General features: G+C 42.2%; 1 protein-coding gene across 7 annotated transcripts in view; it reads right to left on the reverse strand.

Moving 5' to 3' along the window:
• Positions 1 to 26,635, reverse strand: part of CRIM1 (cysteine rich transmembrane BMP regulator 1) — a 191,372-nt gene that overhangs the window by 83,128 nt on the left and 81,609 nt on the right. For 6 of the 7 annotated variants that reach the window (XM_087436907.1, XM_004418148.3, XM_087436902.1 and 3 more), the window contains 3 exons: positions 23,342 to 23,584; positions 22,151 to 22,271; positions 374 to 495 (listed from right to left, as the gene is read on the reverse strand). In XM_087436907.1, coding sequence (XP_087293033.1) covers positions 374 to 495; positions 22,151 to 22,271; positions 23,342 to 23,584 — 486 coding nt within the window. The remainder of the gene's footprint in view (positions 1 to 373; positions 496 to 22,150; positions 22,272 to 23,341; positions 23,585 to 26,635) is intronic. The other variant, XM_087436906.1, reaches the window with a different exon arrangement.

Below are 26,635 nucleotides of genomic sequence, written 5' to 3' on the forward strand. Positions count from 1 at the left end.
TAGACTATCTCCTGACAGCAACGGGGCAAGGGGTGAATGACAGGAGCGCTACAATGGATTACAGGTTCCACGACCCTTTTCTTGAAATACTAAAATTTCTGTACTACTGAAACACAGCAGAATATGACAGCTACATGCAGTCTGCTATTTCATTTCCAAAATTCTCTTTCTGATGGATGGGATGATGATTCCCTTCCTAACTTCCTTCCCCGGTCGGTGACATCTTCAGGAAACCTTCTTTCTGAGTGAGTTTCATCAAGTCTCTGAGTATATTCCCTGCCTGGTAAAAGGCAGAAGCGGCTAGATTGAACCCTCCCTCCTCCTCCTCCTGCACGAATGTACACTCTCTGAGAACAAGAGAAACCCCACGTACCATTAACACATTCAAAGACATCACAGCACTTTCCAGGTGTCCCATCTCCACGAGAGACTATGCGGGGAGTGGATCCCACCTCACACACGGGGAAACCACATAAGCCAGAGAGACACTCGCATCTGAAACCAAAGAAAAGGGAAGGAAAACCCCATGAATAAACACAACATAGAAGTTGGGAGACCACAAACAACGTGGCTGTGGCTTTGGCAAACTAACTTGTCTCTATGACACTGTCCTGTCTGTCTGGTGTCACTGCGGAATGGGGAGGTGGGGTTCTAACATAATTTGCATTCCAAATAACTAAGGCTCATCTCCTTAATATACACCCAGATTTTTAACTTTAACCATTTTGACAGAGACATTCCTAAAATGCATTACTTCATTTCTTACTTAACCAGATCAGTATTGAGCACAATAAACATTTCCGTGATGACTCAGGGCCATCTTTATCCGCATACATTATGTTATTCCATAAATCAGTGACGCTCGCACAGGCTCACACAGAACGCACGCTCCTGTGTTACAGGGCCCCGTGTTGCGGCTTTGTTGCTGGTGACCTTTAGGTGTTTTTCACAGATTTTTCTGACACTTCTTTCAGCTATTAAGTTAATAGCTTTTCAGTCTTTTTTGGGTCAATGATTGTGTCTAGCAGCACCCTCACCTTGAGCCACATTCATTTATAATTGTGTATAACAGAGGAAAGACTGAGTGAAGACTGAGGAGCTCTTTGTAAGTCAAGGGCATAAGCTTCAGTAAGTGCACTTGGTGATAGCTATTTGAAAGCTCAAAGTCTTATTTTGGGTCTTCTACACTGCACATGTGCATCCATCTCTACATGCATGAATGCAAGCTAGCTGTGTTGGCTCTCACCCTCAACTTCCACTCAGCTGCGAAACTGCCTGAACACAGAAAAATAAGAGGCAGGTAAAAATAAGAAGAGGAGAAAATGGCAATTGCCTGATGCCGATCTTTTAAAATGAAATAGGAGGCAGGAAATGAGAAGCTCAGGGCAGCAGGGGGTCAGGATGTAACTGTAAGACAAGCAAGGAGCAGCTAGACTCCTGCCCTGGGACTCCCCTGGGGATGGAAGTGTGGGTCAGAGGGTGGAAAGGATGAGTGAGGGACTTCCCAGGCTGACAGGAGGGAAAGAAGGCATCCTAAAAAGAGAGATTCTTGCAGGAAGTATGTGAGTATTTACACACCATAGGGGTCGAGATCGGGGGAGGGTGACATTCCCAGCAAGGAAGAACTATTAACACATTCATTAATTCTGGGTCCCCTCCCCCTTACTTCAGTGATTGCTTTGTTCTCCTATTGTTCTTGGAATCTTTCATAAATTAAAATATGCTTGTAGTCCACAAGCATTTCAGTAATCAGGCCCAGGGGTTTAATTACATTTATAGTTAACTGTAGAACTAAAAAGGAAACAAATTTAAATTAAAATTTGCACCAAAGATCATTACAGCCACTGGAAAGGTGTGAATGATCTCCCTTTCAGGCTTCTTCCATGTGGGGTGATGGTAATATTGGATTTCTGGGAGAAGAAGGTGTTAGATAATTAAGGTTTTGCTGCAATGGTATTTCTGCCAATGGTTTAAAATAAACGTTTGCCTGTTTTGTGAGCAGAGCTGGGAGCCCTCGATTCATAATCTGCATTCCTACAGGACAATCACCTTCTAGGGCTGAGTGAATATGAACTGGGCTTTTAGTCTCTGGTAAGGTTATCCCATAGTCTTTCCTTTTTACGTGACTAGCCACTGCAGTTTTAAGCATATAATCATAATACATCACCATATATTGGAGTAACAATATATTGTTTACATTTATTGCAACTGACACACTGTACAACTCAAACTCTTCAGAGTTTACAGATTAATGGGGCTAACTATTGAGAGGCCACACCCTGATCCCAATGTCTGGATATAATTACAATGAAAGCATCCTACAAGAATAGCCAGCCTTTTCTTCCACTTCTTCTGGGATTCACATTCTTGCCTACTGATACTTTCCAGGGAATCATTCTAATTTAAATACCAGAGAGCATACAATCAACCAAAAAATACCTCTTCAGATGTCCTTCAATGCCAGGTTCTCTGCGAGCTGGTCAGAAATCACACCAACCTGAAAACCCTAACCAAGTCCGCCCGGTCTTCTTTTTCCCCTTTTACATTTGACCTATTTCCCAACATTTAAAAATCGCTCTTGTTTTCCTAGAGACCCATTCTAGGCTGTCTCCAGCATGCAGCAGAAGATCTAAAACTGCACACAACTGCCTAGTAACTCACTCAGGAAAGGAAAACCCTTTATGCTGAATTTTTACTTCTAAACCCAGAATGACTTCATATGAAAGATCCAAGGATTCAGATGCCCCAGTTTTTGCTGGCTGGCCTGCTCCCAGCTCATTTCCCCTTCTCTACTAGCCCCTTAGCAAGCCCTCCCTACCTGTTGCCATCTTTTGATGGCAGCTTCCCCGGTACCTGAGATTAGCAGATGTTAAAGATCATTAGCACCTTAATAAAGAAGGAACTCATGAAGGAACTGGAAAAGGTGAAAATCTGGGCTCACATTACCTCTTTCTATTAAGTTGAAACTTTATGGAACTGCTATTATTTTGCAGGTCGAAAATAGTCAAATAGCAATTACATATAGTTTAACATAATATAACTCACATGAATTATCTTTTGACAGATATGTCTATACTCACTCAGGTACCAAATGGGGGACCTCATTAGGACCTCTATTTGCCAAAGAAATTTATTATGTTGACAAATTATGTGAGTCCAAGGTAGTTTAAAAAAAATCTTTAATAAGATTATTCTAGATTCTCTGTTTTACCTATACTGGAGGTAGGTACTCTTCCCTTTCACAGATGGGAATAGTGAGGCACACAGCCTAATCACCTGACCTGGAATTCAATAAGGTTTCCTGTCCTTTATTTTCCACTAGGGGAGACCAGTCTTTCTTCTTTTGATTCATGAAGAAGAAATGCTGAATTACAGAACAACTGAAGCATGCAAACTGTATCTTGTCCTGACCAACATTTCTCTTCATTTTTATTCTTTTTTATGTCCCCCCTAATTTTCCTCCTACCCTTTACCACAACGCCTGGATAAAGAGCAAGCAAGGGAATGGAGAAAACATATGGATTAGTGGCAGAGGAAACAGACAACAGATGAGAAAGAGATGCTTATTAAATCCATGTCACCACTTACCCCTCACTTCTGAAACCCTGCCGTCTCCAATTTCCAGGTTCTAACCTGGTCCCCCCTCACCTAAATCTCTCCTTGTCCCAACCCACGCCACACCCATCCGACGGGTGGGTTCCTGTACTTCTGTAGTCAGAAATCTTCAGTTACTCCTCATTTAACTGATCAACTCCTCAGCCTAGCATTCAACACTTCCAAGTCCACACACCTTTCTCCCAATTCGATCTCACGGTATTTCTCTTCACATCCCTTAGGCTTCAGTCACCTTGTGTTCTCCAAACAAGCCCTGGCTTTGCTGTCTTTGCACTGTTCACCCTATCTGCTCCAGAACATTCCTCATCCAGCCCTCATCTCCAGCTGTCTGTCTAGATACCATCGGTCTTTCTAGGCCAACCTCACATAATAGGTCCTCCTCTAAACCCCCAAATACCATCCTTCTCTTAAGGCCCTTCTCTCTCTGTTTTCTGGTCACTTGACTACTAATCTTACCACAAGCTCTCTTTGTATCTATCATGTATAGTCATTAAATAAATACTTCCTAAATGGAACAGAACTGGAGATGAATAAAAGAGAGAGAAGATTAATGAAACAAAACAAAAGAAAAATACAAAAGGAAGTGAGAAGCAAGCACTGAGATATTTGTACCATGAACTCAAAAAGGCTACTTCAGGCAGAGCTATTTGCAGGACACCTAGTGCAGAAGTGCCAACGGCTTTTAAAAATTAATAAAATAACAACAGCTTTATTGAGATATTATTCACATAACATAAAATTCACCCTCTTAAAGCACACTATTCAGTGATTTTATATTCACAGGGTTGTGCAACCATCACAACTTACGTAATTTTAAAACATTTTCATCACCTCAAAAAGAAACCCTGTACTCCCCATTTTCCCTCCCCCAATCCCTGGCAACCATTAATTTATGTTCTGTCTCTATGGATTTGCCTATTCTGGATAGTTCGTATAAACAGCATCATACAATATATGGGTTAAGGGCTTTTTAACTGCAAACAAGAAGCAACCTGTATTTGCAACTTGCCAGAAAAAATCAAGCCTCTAATGTTATCCTCAGTATTAAGATAATGATCAATCAAGGTACCACATTAATAAATTTTTGCATAATGTAATCACAGCTGCAGCCAGGTGGGACTTAGTTAAGCTGTCTTTTTTCTCTCGAGTAGGTAATGGATTCAGCTTAGTGGGCATCTGAGCACCGGAGTACAATGATGAACAGCACTCAGAAATCATCTAAGCCCCTAGAGGGCACTCCCCGCCTTAGGAGGCCCATGCTGGCTGGAAGGCAGCGCATACATATGCTTTCCCTTCGTGTGTTTGCTTTCTGGACTACACAGAGTTCCAGGCAGACCAGAGGCCAGAGTGCTGGCACACCTTACAAGGTGCTCACAAGTCTAGTCTCTTCTTATCCTTTAGCTTTCCTAGTCTACTGTTCCTCCACATGCCCGCATTCGAGCAACAATGGCAATCTGCCATTCTCTGAACCCACCCACCCCCATCTTATCACTCAGTGCCGCAGCTCAGATGTCCACTCCACCTCAAACCCCTGTCTTTCTTTTGCCCCTGGTGAATTCCACACAGCCTTAAGACCACCTACCCCTACAAGGCCTTTTCTGATCAAAAAGCAACCAAGATTAATTTTCTCTCCTACGACCTTCAACAGTACCCAGGGTTCCAAACTCCTGGAGTGGACCTGCTCATCTTACCAATCAGAATCCTACTGTCTCTCCTGTGAATTCAGCTAGTGCAGGGGGTGTGTCTTATTTGTCTTGTAAATCAAAAAATGAATGATAAAGGCAACCAAACAATAATCTGGAATAAACATTTTTTTACATGGCTAGTAAGTCAGGTTAGACCATGCACTGTTTTTATAGTTTTTATTTTTATAAATTTTAGACTGAGAGCTAATAGGTGCAGTGCTTTTCACAATTAGTGTGTGGAGGGAAAGACTGTGGAATTTGTCTAGAATGCAGATTGCAGGGTGCCACACTCATGGATTGGTTTTCTGCAAGTCTGGGGCAGGACTCTAGAACTGCCTGTATAACAAGCTTTTTAGGAGATTCCACTGAAGGGAATCTGGGACCCACTTGCTGAGGAACTCGCTCCTAGAGGTGCAGGGTCTCAGTCGCCATAGCTTAATTTGCGCTTTCCATTGGAAAAAGCCAAGTACAACTACTTTTATCATTTTAAGGAGATGATTAGTAGCACTGGTTCTCCATCACTTACAAAGACTCCTTTCTGCCTGAATACAGTTGCTTAGGCATCAGAGACATGTGGAGTGAGAGAAGAACAACTTTATTTACTATCCAATACCATCAGCCACCAGCAAACGTGTGACCATTAGCAAGCCACTTAAGCTCTGGGACGCTCAGTTTTCTCATCCATAAAATGAGATGGTTGGATCGTAACGGGCTTTCTTCAAACTATAAAATCCCATGATTCTATGATTGCCATTCCCATTCCCATCACTGCGACGTCTGATCCCGGCTCATCTCTTTCTATTGCTTCTCCTCGCCTGCACCCTTTCCTTGGAGCACATCGCAATCTCGCCCTCCCACACTTGCTGCCTCCTTCTCCTCCTCCTCCTCACCAAGCACCTCAACCTTCAGGCCCAGCTCAAGATGGGTCTTCTCTCTGAAGCTTTCTCATTGGGGTTTTTTTTTGTAAGGGGAGTATGCTTACACATCTACAACTGTTTTTTTTTTCTCCTACTAAAGAAAACTAAGCAATGCAGATACGCCCAATGCTGTTGTCTTCATATCACTAGGCATGTCTTCATAACTAAGTTAAGGCTTTATAACTAAATTGAAGAATCAATAGTTTGTTTCATCAGAATGACTAGAGAAACTGTAAAGGACACTAAATTATAGGGAGATAGAAGAGGCCAGTGGGGAGAAGAGTTCTCTTTGCCATTCAGCAAAGCACAGGAGTGCCCCTGGAATGTGCCCCTGTGGTGGGTGCCACACAGAGCCGAGGGCAAATGTTATCCTAACATTTCCTTACAATAACTCCTTCCCCAAAGCAGGCAATCTGGAAGCAGCAAACCATCAGACTCCTTGTCTTCCCTAAGCAGACTCCTATCCCTGCCCATGTCCTGGAGGGAAAACAACTCAGTGAGGCTCTCTGCAAACGATGTCTCCCTACACTGGATTTATTCCACACTTGAACTGAGGGCTTGAGCCCTTCGAAAGGGGAGAATCACTGTCATAAATCAAAAACTACTATTTATAGGTGGGAGGGAGGTCTCCCTTGAGTCAGGAAACAAGGATAAATGTGGAATTAAAAGGGAAAAGCACTTATACTACCAGGATTCCACACACAGTGTATTAATAACTGTCAAGAATGGAAATTATAATGACACATAGAACATAATCCTATTCTATAAAAAGTAGCTTCCACTTTAATTAAATTTGATGCACTATGCTTCTACTGATTAAATTTTTTACCTCTTTCCAGGAATGTATAAGTTAAAAAAAAAAAGAGAGAGACCACAAGTAAAACATCCGAAAAGAAATGGGTTTCCCACCTCAGGGTCCAAGTATCCTTACAGAAAACTGCACTCCTCCCTATGGAAGTTTCTTAGATCACAATTTTTCTTGTGTCTCACCATAAGAGATTTTCTACTCTCTAAGTAACAAGCCCCCCTTCACCCTTTCTCAAGCTAATTCCTGCATGAGCTCCTCGCAATCCCACCCCCCAGGCAGGTACACATGTGTCTTAGCTGCAGCAAGCACGCGGCCCAGCTCTGAAGGTCACACACTTCCTTCCGGCAGCCGTCCCTCCCCTCTTCAGTGAGCCGCTACCTGGACAACTTCACAGTCCTCACCACCTTCCCTTCAGAGACAACAGTAAAATCACTCCGCATTTTTGTTGTTGCTGTTTTGGTTTTTTTTCCGCAAGGAGCAATCGAAGGATATGCTCCAGTATAAACTGAAGGCAATTTGGTAAAATATTCCTTTGCATTTCCTAATATTAGTAATAATAATAAAGCCCATTGTAAGCCCTTAATAAAGCAGTTTTTACAGCTCTCTTCTTCCTAGCATTCTCAAGCTGCAGATGATTACAGCTCCCTCCTCAAGGCTCGCAAGTGGCTCAGGAAACTTATCCTAAGGTGCTAAGTTGAAAGTAAAGTGATATAAATTGTAGGAAAATAAAAGTTGTAAGCCCAAATGGTTCCTATAAGATTTATACAGGTATCTTCTAGAACCATGCCCCACAGTAAGTAGGTGTGGTGAGGAGAGAGCAATGGCACTTTACACACACATCACCACCTCGATGTGACTGGCTAGAGACGAGAGTTGAGAAAGTTCCAAACGGACTCACTCCTGGCAGCAGGGGAACCAGAGGCACAGCAACAGCTGGAAAGAATCCCCAGAGCCCGTGCCCCTGTTGAAACGTGAGAGCTGAGATCTGGCAGGTATCCTGAACTGCACTCAGTTTAGCCCAACAAGCTGATAACAACCCAGGAATGGAAGGCTCTCTGCCTTCGCTTCCTTAGGTCCAGCAGAAAGACACGCATTTGCTTTCATGATGGGCAGGATGGCCTCAGTAAAGAGGGAACAGGCAAGAGAAACACATGGAGAACCAGTCAGGAAAAGTAAGAAAGAGGGGAAACCAGCCTGTTGTACTCTGGAAAGCAGGTGGAGTGGGTTTGGATATGGAGAGTAAGTTTTGATATAACAACATAAGGTATTTTCATTTCACAGTAGGAATCGCCAACTGCATTAGAAATGGATGCTTTGGAACATAGAACCAGCTTGTTTAGGAACACGCAATTATTGTGTAACTATTTGCTGGGTGTGTAAGTGCAATAGGCATTCAGCTGGGTTGGGCTGGGGACACACAGGTTCCTGGCCCTCCATTTAGGGAGCTTAGGGAGGTGTCAGATATATAATCACAAATGAGAACACAATGGGATGTGGACTATTCCATCTCCTCCCTGGGGCACGTGAAGAACAAACACCAGTGACCTCAGGACTAACCTTCTGTTTGAACATTTGAGCAAAGCTTCCGCTGCCTGGGCTGCTGACGCTCCTTCAGGCCTCCAGAGCCACCTGGGACCTGAGCTGGTGCTGAGACAGCTGACTTTAAGCACGCATCCACTTGGATCCATGTGGCCTGTCAATTCCCAGACCTCTCATCCTTGTCATCAGTGCAAAGTGCAAGATCCTCTGTTCTCCCATCCTCAAGGGAACGTGTATCCCCAGAGAATACTGCTCTGCTTCCCAGGGACTCATCCTTCCATGCCAATCTCTCTGCCTTCCCCAACCTTTCCTTTGCAGACAAACTCTCCCAGCATCTGAACATCATCACTCAAACCTGTTCTAACACTTACCTGGCTCACCTGAAAACGCAATTGCCTTACAGCCGTCTTCAGGGAGACCGTGAATTCCCTCACACTCACTTATTCACCTGGGCTGGAAGCAAGGTCGACATTCTCCAAGCTGATTACTGGCTAGCCCCACATCGTTGCTTTCCTCTCACATGCAAGCCCTCCATCTCTGTAGCTTTGCCTTCTACCCATTTCCTAAGGAGGTAGGAGGTTCAGAGAATGCACTTTGACGTTAGGCAGTCTCTTAAGTTTGAGTTCCAGCCACTGAGGATGTGATCTTGGGTAAGTTACATCATCTCTCTAGGCTTCAACTGTACCATATGTAAGATGAGGATGATTAAAGCACCCGTATCTCACAGGACTGCTCTGTGGATTAAATAAGCTGATATATGAAAAGCACCTAGGAGAGTGCCTGGAACACAGAAGCACTCAACACCTGTTGGCTATTTTATGAAATTATAATTTGGAAGGCTTCAGTGTCTATGTGGACAAAGCATTTTCAACAGCCTGACCTCACTTGATCTTTTGGAATCCAGTGACCCTTGCTGCCCCCTCCACTTCAGCCGCTCACTCCTACAGCCACAGCTCTCTAAAATCTCTCAAGGCAAACACCCTACTCGCTGACCGCAATGGTTCATCCTCCAGTCCTCTCATGCCCATGCTCCTGCCGCACCAGCTCTTCAACCTCCCGTTGACATCTACTCCCCAGATCTTCCCCTTTTCTCCTCAGCCTGGGCCTTGTCCTGATTGTACCCCCTTAACAATACAGCCCCTTAACAATACAGCCTCAAACGCACGGTGTTCCACCTGAGCCGCCACCTTCATGATGCCTTTAAATTTCCTGCCCCTTTAACCCCCATCCATACCTGGTCTTGTGACAGCAGCCCCAACTTAGTTAAACCCAGGGCTGGCAAACCTGAATGTCTTCAGGAGCCATGCAGAAATTCTAAAAGAGTAGAGGAGTATTATAGACAACTCAGGAGGGTCTGTGCCCTCAGAGGGGGCTTCACTACTCATCCCCTGCAGAAACACACAGTCCGTGTTGCTCTACCTTCTAAGTGCTCAAGAGAAGCTAGATTTTTACACAAAGCATCCCAGATTTTAAATGCTGATGACTAATTTAAAGATGGCAAATTAAAAAAAGACAAATAAAAGAAAACATGTCTTGGGATCAAATTCAGCCCCAAGGCTGCCAATTGCAAATTGTGATTCGAACCAATTACTTCCTCTGTGCTGATACCCCAGCTCTCGAGGGATGCTGGGGAAAAGCACACTCCTGGCAGTAGCTGTTCTACGTCTTCAACACTGACATCCCTCACATTCCTAACAGACTTCCATTCAATCCTAAGGATCACTTCTTCCATGATGCTTTCTCTGACTAGCGGCACAAAGATAAATAGCTGTTGCTGTGTGTGTGTGTGTGTGTGTGTGTGTGTGTGTGTGTGATTGGGCACAGATTGTAAAATGTCTATCAAGTGTGGGAGAGTCGGGGCAGAGGAAGGACATTCCAGGAAGAGGGAAAAACCTAATCAAATTTACAGGGGAAAGAAAGAGTATAGTAGTGTTTAGGCTGGAGCAAATGGTCCAGCCCACCAGGAGCATATGTGTTGGGATGGTGACCGTGGATACTGTGTGGAGACCTGCAGGAGACACGGCTAACGAGGTAGGCCAGGGCTGGGTAATAAGGGGCCTCATATACCATATTAAGAAGTATCTTTAATTATAAGCAATAGGAAAATAATAAAACATCTTAAACAAGTGATATAGTCTTCCAGTGGGGTGGTTATCTAAGGCGAAAACTAACACTGTCACGAATTCCATTTTTCTTGAATCATAAAGATAGGTGGGATTAGTGCCAATGTTTTAAGCTGCAAGATGCATTAAAAGTTTAAATACCAATGACCACAATAGCCTAGAACGCCCTTTCCTCTTTCTCCATCTGGTGAACTCTGACTCACTCATAAAGACTCAGCTCAAAAGTCAAATTCAACAGTTTTCCAAACTGGAATTAGTATCTCTTTGCTCTGTGAGCTTACTGTTTTTGCACACTTGTACTTCTAAGGCATGTAGCATTTTGAACAGCAATGATTTATACCTGTTGGCCTTCCCTTTAGACTAGAAGCTCCTTGACATCGGTGTCTTTGTCTTATGCCCACCAGGTAGCACGATGCCTAGCACATGATAAACACTCAAATACTGTTCCCCGAACAGACCAAAAACACTATGGGGTTTTATGCCAGGACCTGCCCCAGATTAACTATCCATAAATTTAATTAAAAGCATTTATCGAACATTTACCTGTGCTAGGCACTGATGAGAGAGAACTATATAAGGTGCATCCGTGTCCTCGAAAAGTACACAATCTAATGTCTTAAGAAGTGGCCTAAGAGTCTTGAAGAATCCATGATCTCGCTAAGGAAACCAAAGTGTTTGATCCTATTATCACAAGAGCCGTGACATACAACTTCTTTCCTTTTCAAACAAAAGCAAAGTCAGGAAAGGATAATTTAAAATGCACTTGTCTGTGCGACACACTCACAACAGACTAACTGACCATCAAGTCCAAGAGAAACCAGCTGTCTCCACCTCCAGGGCTGCAGTTCAGCAGTTCAATGTCTACAGGCAAATACAACCCAAGCCATGAACTGCGTCTATGCAACAATGAGGAGTCCTATCTCTTACAACCAATGAAAAGATGCAGATGAAGAGTAAAATATATTCCATGAAATTTGGGGTTGCTTTTGGTATTTCCAGAAGAGGCAGGATTTTAATATTTTCGATTGGCTTACCAGCTATGTAAATAACTTTACAAAACACTTTTGCAGAACTGTCTGGAGCTGTTCTTCTGTTTGCCTATGCCATGATGATGATACAATCAAATGAGGGTGGGTGGGGAAAGCCCCCTAAGATTCAATATTGTCCATGCTGTGGATTCTGCTTTCCAACTTTATTGAAAGTCTTATGGAATTCCGTTGAGTTGCTTTCTTTCAGTGTGAGTCAGAAGGCCATGTATTTAGTGTCTGGTGATGGCCAGGCCCACTCAGACCAAACTGTAAGCCCCTGAAAACCACTTGAGTGAGAGCCTTGAGCTTTGTTTCAGGACTGAAACAAATATAAAATAAGACTAGAAACTGGTCAAATTCAAGGTGAAACACAAAAGGCATAAGGCAGTGGTATAGGAAGTGCAGGGCTTACACATCTGAAGTGAATTATTGACAAATTAAACTCTACTAGGGAGATAGTTCATCTCCAATGGGCAAGGGCTTTACTTCTAGGAAAGCATATTTTCTTCAATCTGGGGACAAGTCCAATAAAAACATGAAATTCCTACAATTATTTTGTTTTAAAAACATCAGAGTTTAATATAGACTCTGGCTTTTTTAGTTATGAGTTGACTTGCTCTTTGGGCCAAAAATTACTGTGACAGAGGGCAACAGAATAGATGTTCTTTTCTTAGTTGAGAAAGAAGGGCTTCAAATATATTTCCAAATTTATTCTGCATGTGTTTAAAAACAGAGAGAATGCTACCAGGAGAGCATGTCAAGAGTCAGGAATGTTTTAAATCTGTGCTATGTTAATGCATATTTTACATATTGTATAATTTAATTTTATTTATCCCCAAAAAGCAGCTGGATAAATTATCCAAATTAAAGGGAACAACTCAAAATGAACTGAATTAGAGAAATTTGTCTACTAACAGACTAATCTTAAAAAACCCCCAAACTGTTATTAAGTGCCATCTTTGAGAAATCTTGGTAACAGATGGACATGATAATTAATTGCAAGGCTCTTAATTTGATAAAGTCCTTTTGAAAATGCATATTCAGGGACAATTTCCACTGGTTAGCTTGAGTAAGCATGATACAAACAACTTAATTATCTAACACAATGTTAGAAGCATATGGGTCTACAATAAATACTATTTGATGATCTATAGAACATTGTCTCAAAGAAGAACTAAGGAGTGCTCCCTGAGCTCTGAGAAGGAACCTGTCAATTCCAAGCCATCCTCAGGAAGTTTCTGGCTTGGACATGTGTCTTGGGCTGATGTGCCTCGTATTGACAGTCTGCCCTCTGTGTTCCTGACTCTTGTGTAATCCTCTCACCCACCACCCCCACTGCCAACATCCTCCTAAAGGGTTCAACCCACAGAAAGCTAGGCTGAGGCTCTGGAGATAAGAGTTGACTGAGGAGCTCTGGAACGCTCAATCACCCCAGCGTAAGTACGTTAGCAAACAAAAAGTTAAAGGACTCTTGACACTGTCACTCCAAGGCTATTACTCAGAAGTGGACAGATGTTAACGGAACAGAGGAATAAGAAAATCCATTGGGTTCTCAGTAAGATGGGCATGGTATCATTCCAGATTTGAAACCATAGGCAAATTGGGAGGGATACGAAAAACTGTCATCAGTTTTTCTGTATGTATGTGTGCCTTTTGAGGTCCTTGATTTCTTAGTTTGAATTTCAACCTGGCATATTACTTTACAGCTTTTTCTTAAATTCAGTTTTCATTACTTGGTGGAAAGCCAGTTTATTAATTGATTCTTCTCTTGAAGGCAGATTACTCTATGTTCCCTTCTTATCTCCTTCCAAAGGTCTGAAACATTTTTGAAACTGACAGAGGTGATATTTGTAAGGTGTTGAGTTCCTTCAAGCCTGGGCCATATCTTATTCATCACCACACCCCACCCTAGCCCAGTGCTGTCTGTCTTCCATGAGGTCCTCAATGAGTCTTTGCCATTTAACTGAGCATTTTCAAATCTGCACCTTGTTTTCACTCACTGTAGCTTTGTGGTTAGATTAATTTTGATCTAACTCAAGTGCTTCTGAAGGGAAGGGACAACCTGCCAAAGATTCCATTCTGCTGGCCTCATCCAGTATGAGTCAATTTCAGGCTGTGAATTCTGGAACCCCAGAAAGCTCTTTTTCTAAGTATCTACATCTATTCACAGGAAACAGTGTGCTAGCAATCTGCTAAGATTCTATTATCATAACACAAGATAGCACCAACAAGACGAATTTTCTTGAGAGCACAAAGAAACCAGGATGAGGAACGGGAACTAAGCATCCTAGGTTTTCAACTTGAAGCAGCAGAGCACGAATATCTAGAGGTTATAGTGAAAGTAAAGGAAACTCATGACCTTTGTTCTGGTCATGGGCTGTAAATCTGACATGTCTTTCAGATACAATGGGGTTGGCATCTTCCTTTTATCTTATTTCCCTTCCTGGAATTACAGCGTTTGGAGCTGTTATGATATGACAGGGTATGAGTGGGAAACTGTCTTCTAAGGTCAATATCTTATAAGAGAGGAATAAAACTCAGGCTCAAACAAGGAAAAAGGAACTTAATTCAGTAGATTCTGTTTTACTTTATGAGGCATAGAAAGAAATGGTCCAATCATAAAGTTAGGAACAGAGAATCTAAAACTGTGTGTGTGTGTGTATACAAGTTAGTGTGAAATACAGAAAAACGTAATAAGAATATGGAGGAGCCGGATAAAGAGGAGTGACAGGGAAGACAGACAAAGACAGAACCTCAGGGAAAGGGAGGTAGTGACAGGTGGGGAGAAACAGGGTCTGGGGGCCAGCGAGTAGCCACGCACAGGTTGATGTAGTTCATGCTGGTGAGGGCGCAGCGGTACGAGGATGCTACACACATCAGCCTCCCCCCAAGGCAGGCTGACAGGCAGAACTATCCACATTCTGTTAGAAAGCAGTTCAATAGAGTAAACCCTTATCTTACGGATTCGGCCTTTCGCCAGATATTCTCCGCTCCTGCTATATAAGGGACTATCTATTTACAGATGTAAAAAATATATATATAACTAGCCAATTTCAACTAGCCATTGACCAACAGGCAATCTATTTTATTGGATTATCACTCAGCTTTCACAATTCAACCAGTTCTGATTACCCAGGTTTAAATCATTAGTCTAATAGTCTGTTTATTTCATTTTGCCTTTCCTAAGTTTTTTTTGTTTGTTTTTTTTAAAGAAAATGGGAAAAAAAAAGGTAACCATATTTCTTTTACGACTTCCTTTGGACTTTCTTCCTTTCCTATCACTATGCAAACTATATATTTTTCCCATTATCTTTTGAGTCCCGGAATTTTCTAAAATTTTCCTTCTCCTCTCTTTCCCAGGAGTCTCCTATCACCAGCAGCTTGGGTTCCTTCCCCTCTAAAGGGTTTGGAGAAGTCAGAGTTTAAAGGTAGAAGTTGCTTTTGAGATCATCAAATCCCTCCTTCTCTCTCAGATAAGAAAACAAACCCAGATGACATGAGAGGCTTGTCCTAATTCATGCAGAAGTGGACCTGGACTCTAGCACTCAACGTCCAGGGGTGTGCTCTCTCTGCCCAGCATCAGGTGATGTGTGGAGGAGTATTCTTTAGCTGCTGTTTGCTCACAGGTAGACATTTGCTCACAGACTACAATAACAAAGGAAAGTTTAGGACATGGCATATTAGGTCTCTTGAGTGGTGGTGCCAGGGAAGGGCCGGTGGGGAGCGAGCCCAGGGTCACAGGGGGACAATGCTTCCCAGCAGTTTATGTTCACACAGCCTGGCTCTGCCACTCACCAGGCAGGACCTCCCGCCTCATGATGCTCCATCTCTGAAACGGGAGAGCCATGCAACCTGCCTCCTGGGAGGGAGCACTAGGATTCAGGCTCGTCTACATTTCCAGTGGAACTGTACTTTAAAATCTAATGTGCTCAAGATATCCTATTAAACTTTTTGGTGAAAACCGAAGTCACATATTAAGTCAACATTTTAGCTAACAGATAATCTAAAATTTTTAATTACTTTGGACTACGGAAAAAAGAGTTAAAAATGCTTCTAAATCTTGATTTAAAAATAAAATAGAATTTTCAGTACAGTGTCTCAGAAAGCAAGAGATACAAATGTTCCGGATATAGGTTCTGGAAAAGAATCAGACCCTTAGTCAGAGAGAGGCTAGAGCCAGGAGGGAGCTTGGGAATCTGGCTTGCTGCACTGTACACAACCCAGGAGAAACACTATTTTAAGTTTTTGAACATTATAAACAATGACAATTTATTTCCACCTCAAAATAACCGATTGGATTTTTCTCAATAACTTTTAAGGAATGCATATTTATAGACAGAAATTGATAACAGAATGTTTCAGAACAAAAAGTTTGGGACAAATCTCATGAAAATAAATTTAGAATGGGTGACTGTCAATAACATATTACATTCATTCATCTTAATAAAAAACAGTTATGTAACAAATCAAAAGGCATAAGGGTATTGAAAAACTAATTTGGCTTACAGTGAAAGTGAATAAGCTAGAGGTATTACTGTCTAGGTTTTTAACTAGTTAATGTCTACCCTGTAAGCCTGTACCTAAAAAGACTGGAGAAAAATTACAGAGGCAAAGGGAAAACTGTAAAATTAGGCACATACATTGGAGATAGCAAAGAGTGAGGAGTATAGAGAAAACAATTGTGATCTAGGAGCTCTCTTCTTGAGAAATAGTCCAACGGGGCTGAGGTCTGGGCTGGCTGACACAGGAGAACAGGGGAGGCACAGATGTACAGCCCAGGCTGATCTACCCTCCAACCACATCTGGTGGGTCCACTTCTTTCAGACAACCATTATATAATGAACCATTATAGAGGAGGAGACGGTCGATGCAATGCCTCTGAAAGTTTTTTTGTGTCTTTGTTTCTAAAACTGACCTGGTTTCATCAGGCAGATCTTGTGGCATCCAAAAATGGCATTTTCTGTTATGTGATGAGAGAAAACCAAGTTTAACTAGGTAGTCACAACACTCCTTAAGGAGAGGAGATAAAAATGATGGCTGGCTAAAGGACGCTGAAAGCTGGTGGTGCTGAGGCTCATCAATCATGCATCTACTCTCGGGTGAACTGCTGACTGGCAGGTGCAGAGAGCAGCAGAAAGCCGGCTGCCAAAGGGAAAGGAGCTTAACTACAGGTGGCCTGAAGTACACCTGAGGACCCAGAGCCCCAGGCCAGAAGGACATCAGTCTTTGGAAAAGGGTCACATAGCTGCAGCACTCCACCAACTTTCTACAATCAGAAAATGAAATTTAAAGGGCACCTATTTTGGTTAAATGTATGTTATGGTGGATTAAAAACGGCCACAAATTCTTCAATCAAGAGATGGAGTCGACCCCCCCACTCTTCCAATCAGGGCTTTGACCAATAGAATGTGAGAAAGTGATGTTGTGTGACTTCCAACTCTTGGTCTTCTAAGGCTTTGCTACTTCCCCTCTTGCTTCTGCCATCATGTGAATAAGTCCAGGATGAAAGACCATACAGGAGGTGATAGGGGAATGGCCCTTCCAGCCATCCCAGCTCAGTTTCCAGACATGTGAATGACACCACCTTACATCATCCAGCCCCAGACAACCTGCCAGCTGACTACAGAAGAATCACCCAGTTAACACACACAGTCATTGTGTGTGTTAAAACAACAAATCTTTGTTGTTTTAAGCTACTACTTTTGGGGGTAGCTTGTTACACAGCAAAGACTAACTGAAACATAGGTGTACTGTGTTACTATGTGCTATGCTGACACAAATAAATATGTTGGTGAGATATATTCATTGATATATTTCCCGGACTTAAAAACAACAATGAAACATTCTTACCAAAAACACTGCAGTGGAAAAGCACAGGGCTTTGAATCAAAGAACCTGGGTTGAAAACTTGGACCTGCTCCATCCCTTGTACCAGAGAACATTTGTGATTTTGCACAAGTCACTTATTCTCTCAATCTCTGTTTTCACACCTATAAAGTCCTCATGGAGTCAGAATGATGATAAAATGAGAACAACAAAAGTGAAAATGCTTTGTAAATAGCAAGGTGCGTTACACTGAGCTATCATTGTTACTGTAACCTACATGGCACTTAAAGACTTTCTTGTTTTTCCTTCCCTGCAAAGACATCATTTGGATCAATGTATCTGACGTAACTTTCTCTGTTCTAAGTTTCCTTTTACATAGAGGCATTTGTACATACACACGCATACACGGCCTTCCAAAGACCATAAGGTGTCATGAGCATGGACATGTCCCTTTTTTCCTTTGTCACTGTGTAGTGTTTTGACCCAGTGTAAGGCCCAGAGCCACTCTCCTTCCTTTTCACTATCTCCTGAAAGGTATGATGAGCTGCCATATAGCTCACATCCTTGTCCAGTGCTAAGAGAAGAAAAGAGGATGAAAAGAATTGGCAAGCCAAGCTGAAGGAAGAATTAAAAATGGTTAAAAGTTAATTATATCACACATAAGAATGATGTCTAAACAGCATGAAGTTCGGAAGAAAAGACAGCAAAAAAGAGGAAAATGAAGGATGGGCTATTAAGAAAAGGCAGGGATGCAGCAAGGAAAGAAGAAATAACTTAGAGAGGACAGAGGTAGGTGGGAAAACCAGTACTTGTCAGGGATAGAAGTGGAAAGAGACACATCCATGCATGATAAGGACACCTAGAGGGTAGTGTCTATCACTTGTAAGAGATCAACTCATGTTTGACGAATGAATAAATAACTGAATGAATGAATGAACTGAAAACACACAACTCAAAAGAAAATTCATAAATTGAGCCATGATGATTCACACAGAGATAGGGCAGTTATGGGGCCTGAATGGGTGAAAGTCTCACTGGGAATAGAATTCCATTTGGATGGGAATGAAGGAGTGAGGAATTTATTTTTTAAGATGGGGAGGGGGAAAAGTCCAGAAACTCCTTTTCTAGTCTATGGAAGTATAATAAATCCTTATGAAAAAGGGGTTGCTCTTTTCACCTACGGTAAATCTCTACTGCTAAAGTGTCAGATATTTTACCTTATTTTGTCCCAATTGTAAAGGTCTTTTTTCCCTGAATTCTCCACATAATCAGTTTTGATCTCAAACGGTTCTAAGTTCTTAACAACGCTCTTTATAAATATGCTGGTAATGGTCAAATAATCCTAACAGAATTTACACATTCTAAAATGCTCTTCTTTATACCTAAACATCACGCTCTTAAAGAGAGAACCTTTGACATGGATCACACACAAGAATAAAGTTCTGTAGTTTTTTTCTCTTAAAATATTACTATTACTACATAGTAGGCTCTCCTCTTTTTATTTCCATTTTCACATGATTGTTTGGGTTTTCATTCTCTTGTCCAAGTGTGACCTGCCTATCATCCTCCTTAATAAGTGGGAACCCACTTAATATGCTAAACTAGGTTAAGCTATAGTCTGAGCATATTCTACATTTACCAATTCATTCAGTATTAATGCATACACAGAAAAGAAAGAAGACACAATCCTTCTACAAACGTCCTTTAGTTGGTCAGACAAGATTTTATGTGTGTAACTGTTAAATAACAATGCAAGGAAGTATATAATTAATTGGCAACATGGAAAAGGACATGTTGGGAATTTCTAGGGAGTGGGATGAGTTTTGGTTGAAGCATGAAGACCCTGGGGATAAAGCGGAATTTAATTGGAGTCCTGCAGGATAAACAATATTAGAAAAGGTGGAAGGGAGAGATAAAGGCATCTCATGCTTTGAGAAGTGAGCAGTGCTTGGAATGGAGGGTTTCTGCAGTACTGAGAACTGGGCCATAAAGAAGGGGCCTGGGGAAAAACTGCAAGGGTTTTAAAGTGAGACAAGGAGAAATATTACCACCCAATAGCAGGGAGACAACAAGAAACTAAAAATATTCATTCTTTTTCTTTTCTTCAACATATAAGTCATCATGGCTAAGAGTGGGCCTGTTCATTCATTCACTCATTCATAAATGGTTGACATATTACATTAAGTCCTATTCTAGGTAGTACAGGCTACAAAATACTCCCCTCTCTTGAGAATCACAGTTGAGTAGGAGAGACTGACCAAAAAAAAAAAAAAAAAAAAAAAAAAATCAATGATTTCAATGTATTATGAAAAGTGCTATGATAAAGAGAGATATGGGGAATTAAAACACAAGGGAGCAGAGGAGCAACACCTAAGTCATCCTCACGGGCCGAAGACTGAAAACACTACAAAGAGAAGGAAGTGCAGTCCTGAACGAGGGGCAGAAGTTGTAGAAGGGGAAGGCAATCCGGGAAGAGTCAAGTTCAAATGCAAAGGCACAGAGCATGGAGAGCATGGGGATGGGCTTTTCAGGTGGGAACACAGGATGCACATGGAGAAGGGGCAGGGGGTGAGTACGGGTCACTGACTGTCTGAACTACAGGAAGCTAAAGAGCTGTGAGAACTTATCCCTTCCCCGCAAATAATTTACAGTGGGATTCTGAATGACTTCCTTCTCCATGATTTCAATGTCTTCATTAGAGGCACATTTAACTGACCACTTGGTTTTGAATGCCAAGGTCAAAATTATGTCAACACAATAATAACCACCCTAAGGTTTACGTTTACAAGATACATGGAAGCTTGGAGATACAATGGAAGGCATCTAGTTGAACCTCCCTTCCAATGTAACACTGTTTCTAAGCACTACTGGCAGGTGGCCATCCAGACGGGAAGGAATCTATCCAGCTCTAGGGAGCTCAGTCTATCTCAGGAAGCAGCCCGATGCATTACTGTACATCATTAGTCGTGAGAAATTTTTTTCCTGAAACTGAGATTAAATATGTCCTCCTGTAGCTTCTACCCATTTTGACCCCCTAGAGTGACTGAAAATAACAGCGTCCCGTGCCTCCTACATGCAGATGGTGCCACACTATGTTTACAATAGTGAATTAAGAATTGTCCCTTTTCCTCACTGAAGGACTTGTTAATTAACAACTGGCTGAGTTCTGATTAATTAGGTTCTCTAATATAATGTGCCACCTTCCTTTTCATGAAGACCTTGAAGGGACATCTGTTACTGTTAGTAACTCTCCATTTTCCTCCTCTACTGCTTAGTAATACCGGATGTTTGCACAATACTTCACCCCTTTGCGAGCACCTTCACATAAAGTATCATATCGTAACATCATAAGAGGGTGCTGCACCACTGTTAGTATGGTATCTTCACAAAAATCTTAGTATCTATTTTACAATACAGTATAAAGGCTAGGGCAAGCATGTGAAATATGTCTAAGAGAATCCTAAGGTTTCTGACAGAATAAAGGTTACGAGATGACAAAGAACTAATGTATTTTAAGAGAAGAAAGAAGAAAAAGTAATCCTCAGAACAAACTCTGGCTGTCTACTCCACTTACGGCCAAATAACTGGTACTTACCTTAATATGGGCCATATATATTCCTGTTTTACCAAGGCATTCATATAATCACAAACACTCATGCAACAAACCTAGATGCTAAGTGCCCGGCACTGGGGCTGGGACCTCTCTCACTGGAGAGAGAGGTTAGGAATGGAGTTAAATGAGGCACCCTTTTAACTCTGGATATTAAACGTAGAGCAAAAGTTGAAAGAAATGAGATGACTTAGTCACAACGATGGTTTAGTGGCCTGGGTAAGGTGGAGGAGAGGTCAAGGCAGGGAAGAGGGGAGGGCATCTCAGTGGGGGAAACAGAATGTAAACCCCACATTCCCAAGCAAAGCCCTCAGGGCCATCTCTATGGTGATGCTCTAAGGACTGTCAAGGACAGGACCCAGAGACCCTCACCTTCTGGAGGAAGCCTGGTCCTGTAGGGCTAGTGGACACCCTGCTACTATGGCTAAAATGACAGCAGCTTTCTTCCCCATCAAGACAAAGACAGATGTGTTTGTTACTCCAGAAAGCATTATAAGAATTTAGATGCCTCCTCTTTGCCTCAGCAAGTAATAGGTCTGGGTAGATGTGTGACTGCCATGTCAAGGATCCCTGGGGAGCAATTCTATGACATATGCAGTGTTTCATCCCACTGGACACAATGGTTAAGCACCCATGAGATTCACTGCAGAGGATCCGATGAACATGCCTACTATGGATCGATTCCTTGCTGCCTCCCTGGCTACATACTGAGGGGCATATTTGCCAGTACAGTTCCCCGACTGCAAAAGTGCACAGGCACCCCGATGTGAAGAATCAGTAAGGATTAGTGACTTAACCTGGTGACACCTGGCTCTGATCTGAGGAATGATACATAGTTACAGGTCATAGTAACAGTTCAGTGATTTCTCCACAGAAACAGGAGAATACTAGCTTTCCCTAATACCTGGGGGAAATGAACTGCATGCTTAAAACTGTGCCTTCAATGATGCTAACACACAAGACAGAGGAGAAAACTTGATAAACTGATGACAAACCGACCTTGTTGGCAGGGTACAGCAACCATCCGCTGTGAGTCTGACTTGAGTTTCGTAGCTATCCAGGGGGCAGACGGCCTGCTGAACGGAGGGGCACTCCACAGTGCTGCAGTCCACGCTGAAGACTGAAAGGGGCAAAGAGAGGCACCATTTACTGTGACATCTACTGGCATTTTGAGCCCCAAAATGAAACACTGGCTCTTGACAAATTTCTGTAGTTTCCTTGCTTCCCAGAAACCCTGTCCTCGCACTGGCATTTTATTTCAATCAACGTTAGAGAACCGCAATCTGTCCCAAATCTTCTGTGCAAGGAAAGCGGGAACAAGACATTTAAGAGTTAAGATGAAGGTGCGGAGAAAGACAGAGAGTTAAACCAACAGTGATTACGTGGATGGTGACAGTCAGCCAGAGGCACTTCTGATAGAACAGTTCAAGAGATGGACAAGGGATGTGTTTTGCTTGAAGCATTTATCTAGCAGTTAAAACAAAAATCTGACCAATGGTTAGAAACTTGCAAAGAGGAAATCACTATAGTCCAGATCTGTTCACAGACCATACTAGAACTGCTGCCACAAGAGCAAGGATGTTAGAAATTACGTAAAGCAAGAAACAGCCAGGACGTGACAACTAATCAAATGCGGCAAAGAAGGTGAGTCAACAGTCAAGGATGACTTAGCACGTGCTATAAAGTCAATGGACGGATGATGGGGAACCGGCAAGGAGAAAGATTGGGGCTGAGTATTTCATTATAAAATGTCTGGCATTTTGATGCATATATTTATCTAAAAATAACATTCTGTTTTATGTATGATAAGTTTTTAAAATCTAATCCTTTAAAGTGACAGATATATCTGCAAATGAGGGCTATGACCTTCTCTGGGGAACAAAGCAGGTAGTCACAGTGCCATCAATTTTAACCACACCTCCCACATCAAGCATAGTCTGAAGGAAAAAAACAGAAAAAAGAAAAAGACACGGTCCCTCCCTGAAGGCATGTATGTACCAGGGGATTGTCACTCTGGTTCTCTGACTAGAAGGCCAGAAGTCAGGCTGCCATTTGCCCAAAGTGGCAGGCTCGCATTGTACTGACAAGGATGCCCATCTTCACGTGGAGGGAGAGGCTCGGGTGGCTGCGGAGGCCCTGCTCCCCTCGGATGCAAAGAAGTGAGGCTGCTGAGACAACACTTGTGCATACCTGGTTTGCACTCATAGAGGTCACAGCACTCTCCCGGCTTCCCTGAGGCTTTTGACACTAGTATGTTCAGGTATCCCGGCTGGCAGACTTTGCGCAGACAGCCCGCAGGGTCGCACACGCAGCGGCTGGGTAAGGGGCAGCACTCCCCGGGAGGAGCATAGCCCTCGATCAGAACGGAATCTTCAGGACAACGTGGAGAGAACTGGACTTCACAGCGGGCCTTGGAGCAATCTGGCTTCTCTTCTAAATGGGAGAGAAAGAATTTAGCTCATGCCCAGGGGCAGTGTGGGGTGCTTTCATGGGAAGCACAGACAGTCCTGATGATCTATTTACTAACCAAAGAGGACGGGACAGAAAGAAATCCGGTGAAAACCCTCAAACTAAGCTTAGCCAACCATGAAAACCTCTCCCAAGATCCGCTCATGACACCAAAATGTGAGCCTGGAGTTGCCTTCTTCTCCACCTTCCCACTCACTTGTTCCGAACAATCAATTCCAGTGCGTTGACCAAACTCAAGAAAGGTGAGGTAAGATGCCCACATGACGTGGAGAATCTGAAAACTGGACTTCATCACTAACTAACTGAAAGACCTTTGAATTTAAAAAGAATTTTAAGGGCTGTTCTTTGAAAATAGTGTAAGTTTAAACACCAAAATGGACTCACAAACAAATCTTGGCTAGGTCAGGGACTAGAAACAGGTGTATGATAATCAACATGGAAGAACTCGACCTCCACGCCTGAATTTTGAGATGAACTTATTAAGATTATCTATGATGTGGCAGCTTAGCCAGATGCATAATGAGCCGAATTCCTATGTAATTTCCCTAAATGACATCTGGTATGTTTCTGTCCCTAGCAGAGATCCATCAAATGCACCCGATTCCCCTTTCTCCAGTATTATGTGCTGACCTATTGCTGCCCCTCAATTATAGAGACAGGAAAAATAAATCAAGATGGGTAACACCCGAAGACTCGAGGACTGGGTAGCAAAACCCCAGCTCTTGGAGCCCCAGTCCATAGCTTAGTTTCTTGGTTTAAACTTTTAAGAAACCTACAGCAACATAAGGTCCTTGAGGAAAAGCCAGAAATAAACCAAAAGTACACCATTGCAGCCCTATGACCTTTGGGGGGGAGTTAAGAAAACACTGGGTGAAAATGACGCCTTGTAGTATTGGGGTAAATTTCCATAAGCTCTGTCTTTCCTGACGTAAAATCCAAATACAGAATCACAAAGCAGAGTTAGACCCAGAGGTCACCTGGTTTAGTCTTCGCATTTTGTAGATCAAGAACCTGAGGCCCAAGAGTTCAAGTAATCTGCCTAAGGTCCGCGGTAAAATTAAGGAAGAATCCAGGCCTCCTCACTTCCATCCAGTTCACTTAGCTCTTGATACTATAAAAGTAGATCTATTTCCAAAACCAAGCCTGTTCCTCAGGTCATTTTCTACCTTGATCGCTGTACCTTTCATTTCACTGTCCATCTTTCATGTCTAACTACTTCTTGTCTAATCCATACACAGTAGAGGAGAGCCTTCATATTCATAGCACTAGCAAACACACTCAAAAATACTTATTGAGCATCTGCTGTTGCAGCAGCTTGGCTTACACCATAAAGAGAACCAACAGATCCCTGCCCTCACATAGTTTACAATGCAGTGGAGCGTGACATAAACAGTAAACATTATTAACAAGCAAACTACATAGTAGCAGAGGGTGGTAAGTGTTATGGGGAAAAACAGAACAGAGCAAGGGGGAACTGGAGTGCATGAAAGAATAGGGGGAAGGGTGGGGGCTGTTACATTTTGGTCAGAATAGGCATCATTGAGAAGCTGACGTTTGAACAAAGTCTTCAAGGAGTAAGGGGGTGGGCCATGGAGATATCTGAGAGAAGAACTTCCCAGCAGAGGGAACGGGGAATGCACTCCTGGCGCCCCAGCAGGGAGGCCAGTGTGGCTGCAGCGGAAGAGGGAAAGGACCCACGTATCCTATTTTCATATTACAGTTTCAAGGAACTGCCCTGAGAAGATAACATGATTACGTAATGAGGAATTCCCCACTCTCAGATCCCCACTAACGTGGGCAGAACAAATCAAACAGCCGAGAAGGAGAAAGCGCATCTTGACTGTACGGGGACTGACGGCGATGGAGTTTGTCAAGTACATTCAGCAGACAGCTTATCTGGCAAACACAAGCATATTGTCTCATAATTAATAAAATCTCTGTTGCAAATAGCATTTAATTCCTACTCTTGTGAATGTGCTGTAATTAACTTATTCTGTTTCACATTCCAACACATTCTTATTCTGTAAAATATTTGGTATGTATAATCAGACTTTTCAAATATACGCTTCAACAAAACATGTTTCCATTAAAATCCAACATATTAGATCTCCTTAGTTATTCTGCTCTTTATGTTTCTTTTAACAGTTGCAACATTGTCACCTGTGGATGTGTGTTTGGCAGTCCAAGCCTTGAGAGATTTCTTTACTTAAGAACTGCCTTAGTAACACAAGTGGGATGAGGTAGGCTGCCACAGACACCGTCTGACCCATACGTGAATCAGAGCGAGAAGGGATTTAAGAAGGTTAAAAATGAGGGTTAAATTTTATTAAATGCTTTTCCAACTTTTCTCAAGATGATCACATCGGCTTTTCCTTTAATTCATTAATATAACCAATTAGATTTTAAATCATCCTTGTTTTCTCAGAAAAATTACTGTTTTTAAAGATCCTATTGGATTTTAAGATTTTTAAATTTATAAGCTTGAGTAATATTAGTCTGTACCTCTCTTTTGTGTGTGTGCTAGCCTCATCAGTCTTAGGTTCAGTTACAGTAACTTTTTCAATGAGCTGTTTAGCATTCTCCCTTTTTCTCGGCTGTAAAACTGTTTAAATAACACAGGAATTATTTATTCTTTGATGTTTTCATACAACTCACCTGTGAAACTATCTGAACACAGTATATTTTTTTAAAGGGGAAAAGGCCCGATTTCTTCTTCAGTTATTATCCAGGGGTCCTACTTCTTTTAGAATCATATTAACATATTTTTAGTAAAAAGCATCTAATTCACTAGATTTTCAAAGTCATGTCAGGCTTTCTTGACCAAGCTTTCTTTTTTGTAGTTTACGTGTTCATCGGTTCTTTTGAGTTTTTGAATTTCTTCCTTGTTTGTCTTGCAGGTTATTTCATTGGTTTTTCTCTGGAGTTTTAAGATTAATGCGTAGTTCACTTCTACTTCTCTTTTATTTTCTTAGAAATAAAAAAAATTAACTATGATTTTGATACTTTAGCCAAATA

This window comes from Ceratotherium simum, chromosome 11 (genome assembly GCF_057802395.1).
Source record: "Ceratotherium simum simum isolate JZ-2026a chromosome 11, ASM5780239v1, whole genome shotgun sequence".
Lineage (NCBI taxonomy): Eukaryota > Metazoa > Chordata > Mammalia > Perissodactyla > Rhinocerotidae > Ceratotherium > Ceratotherium simum.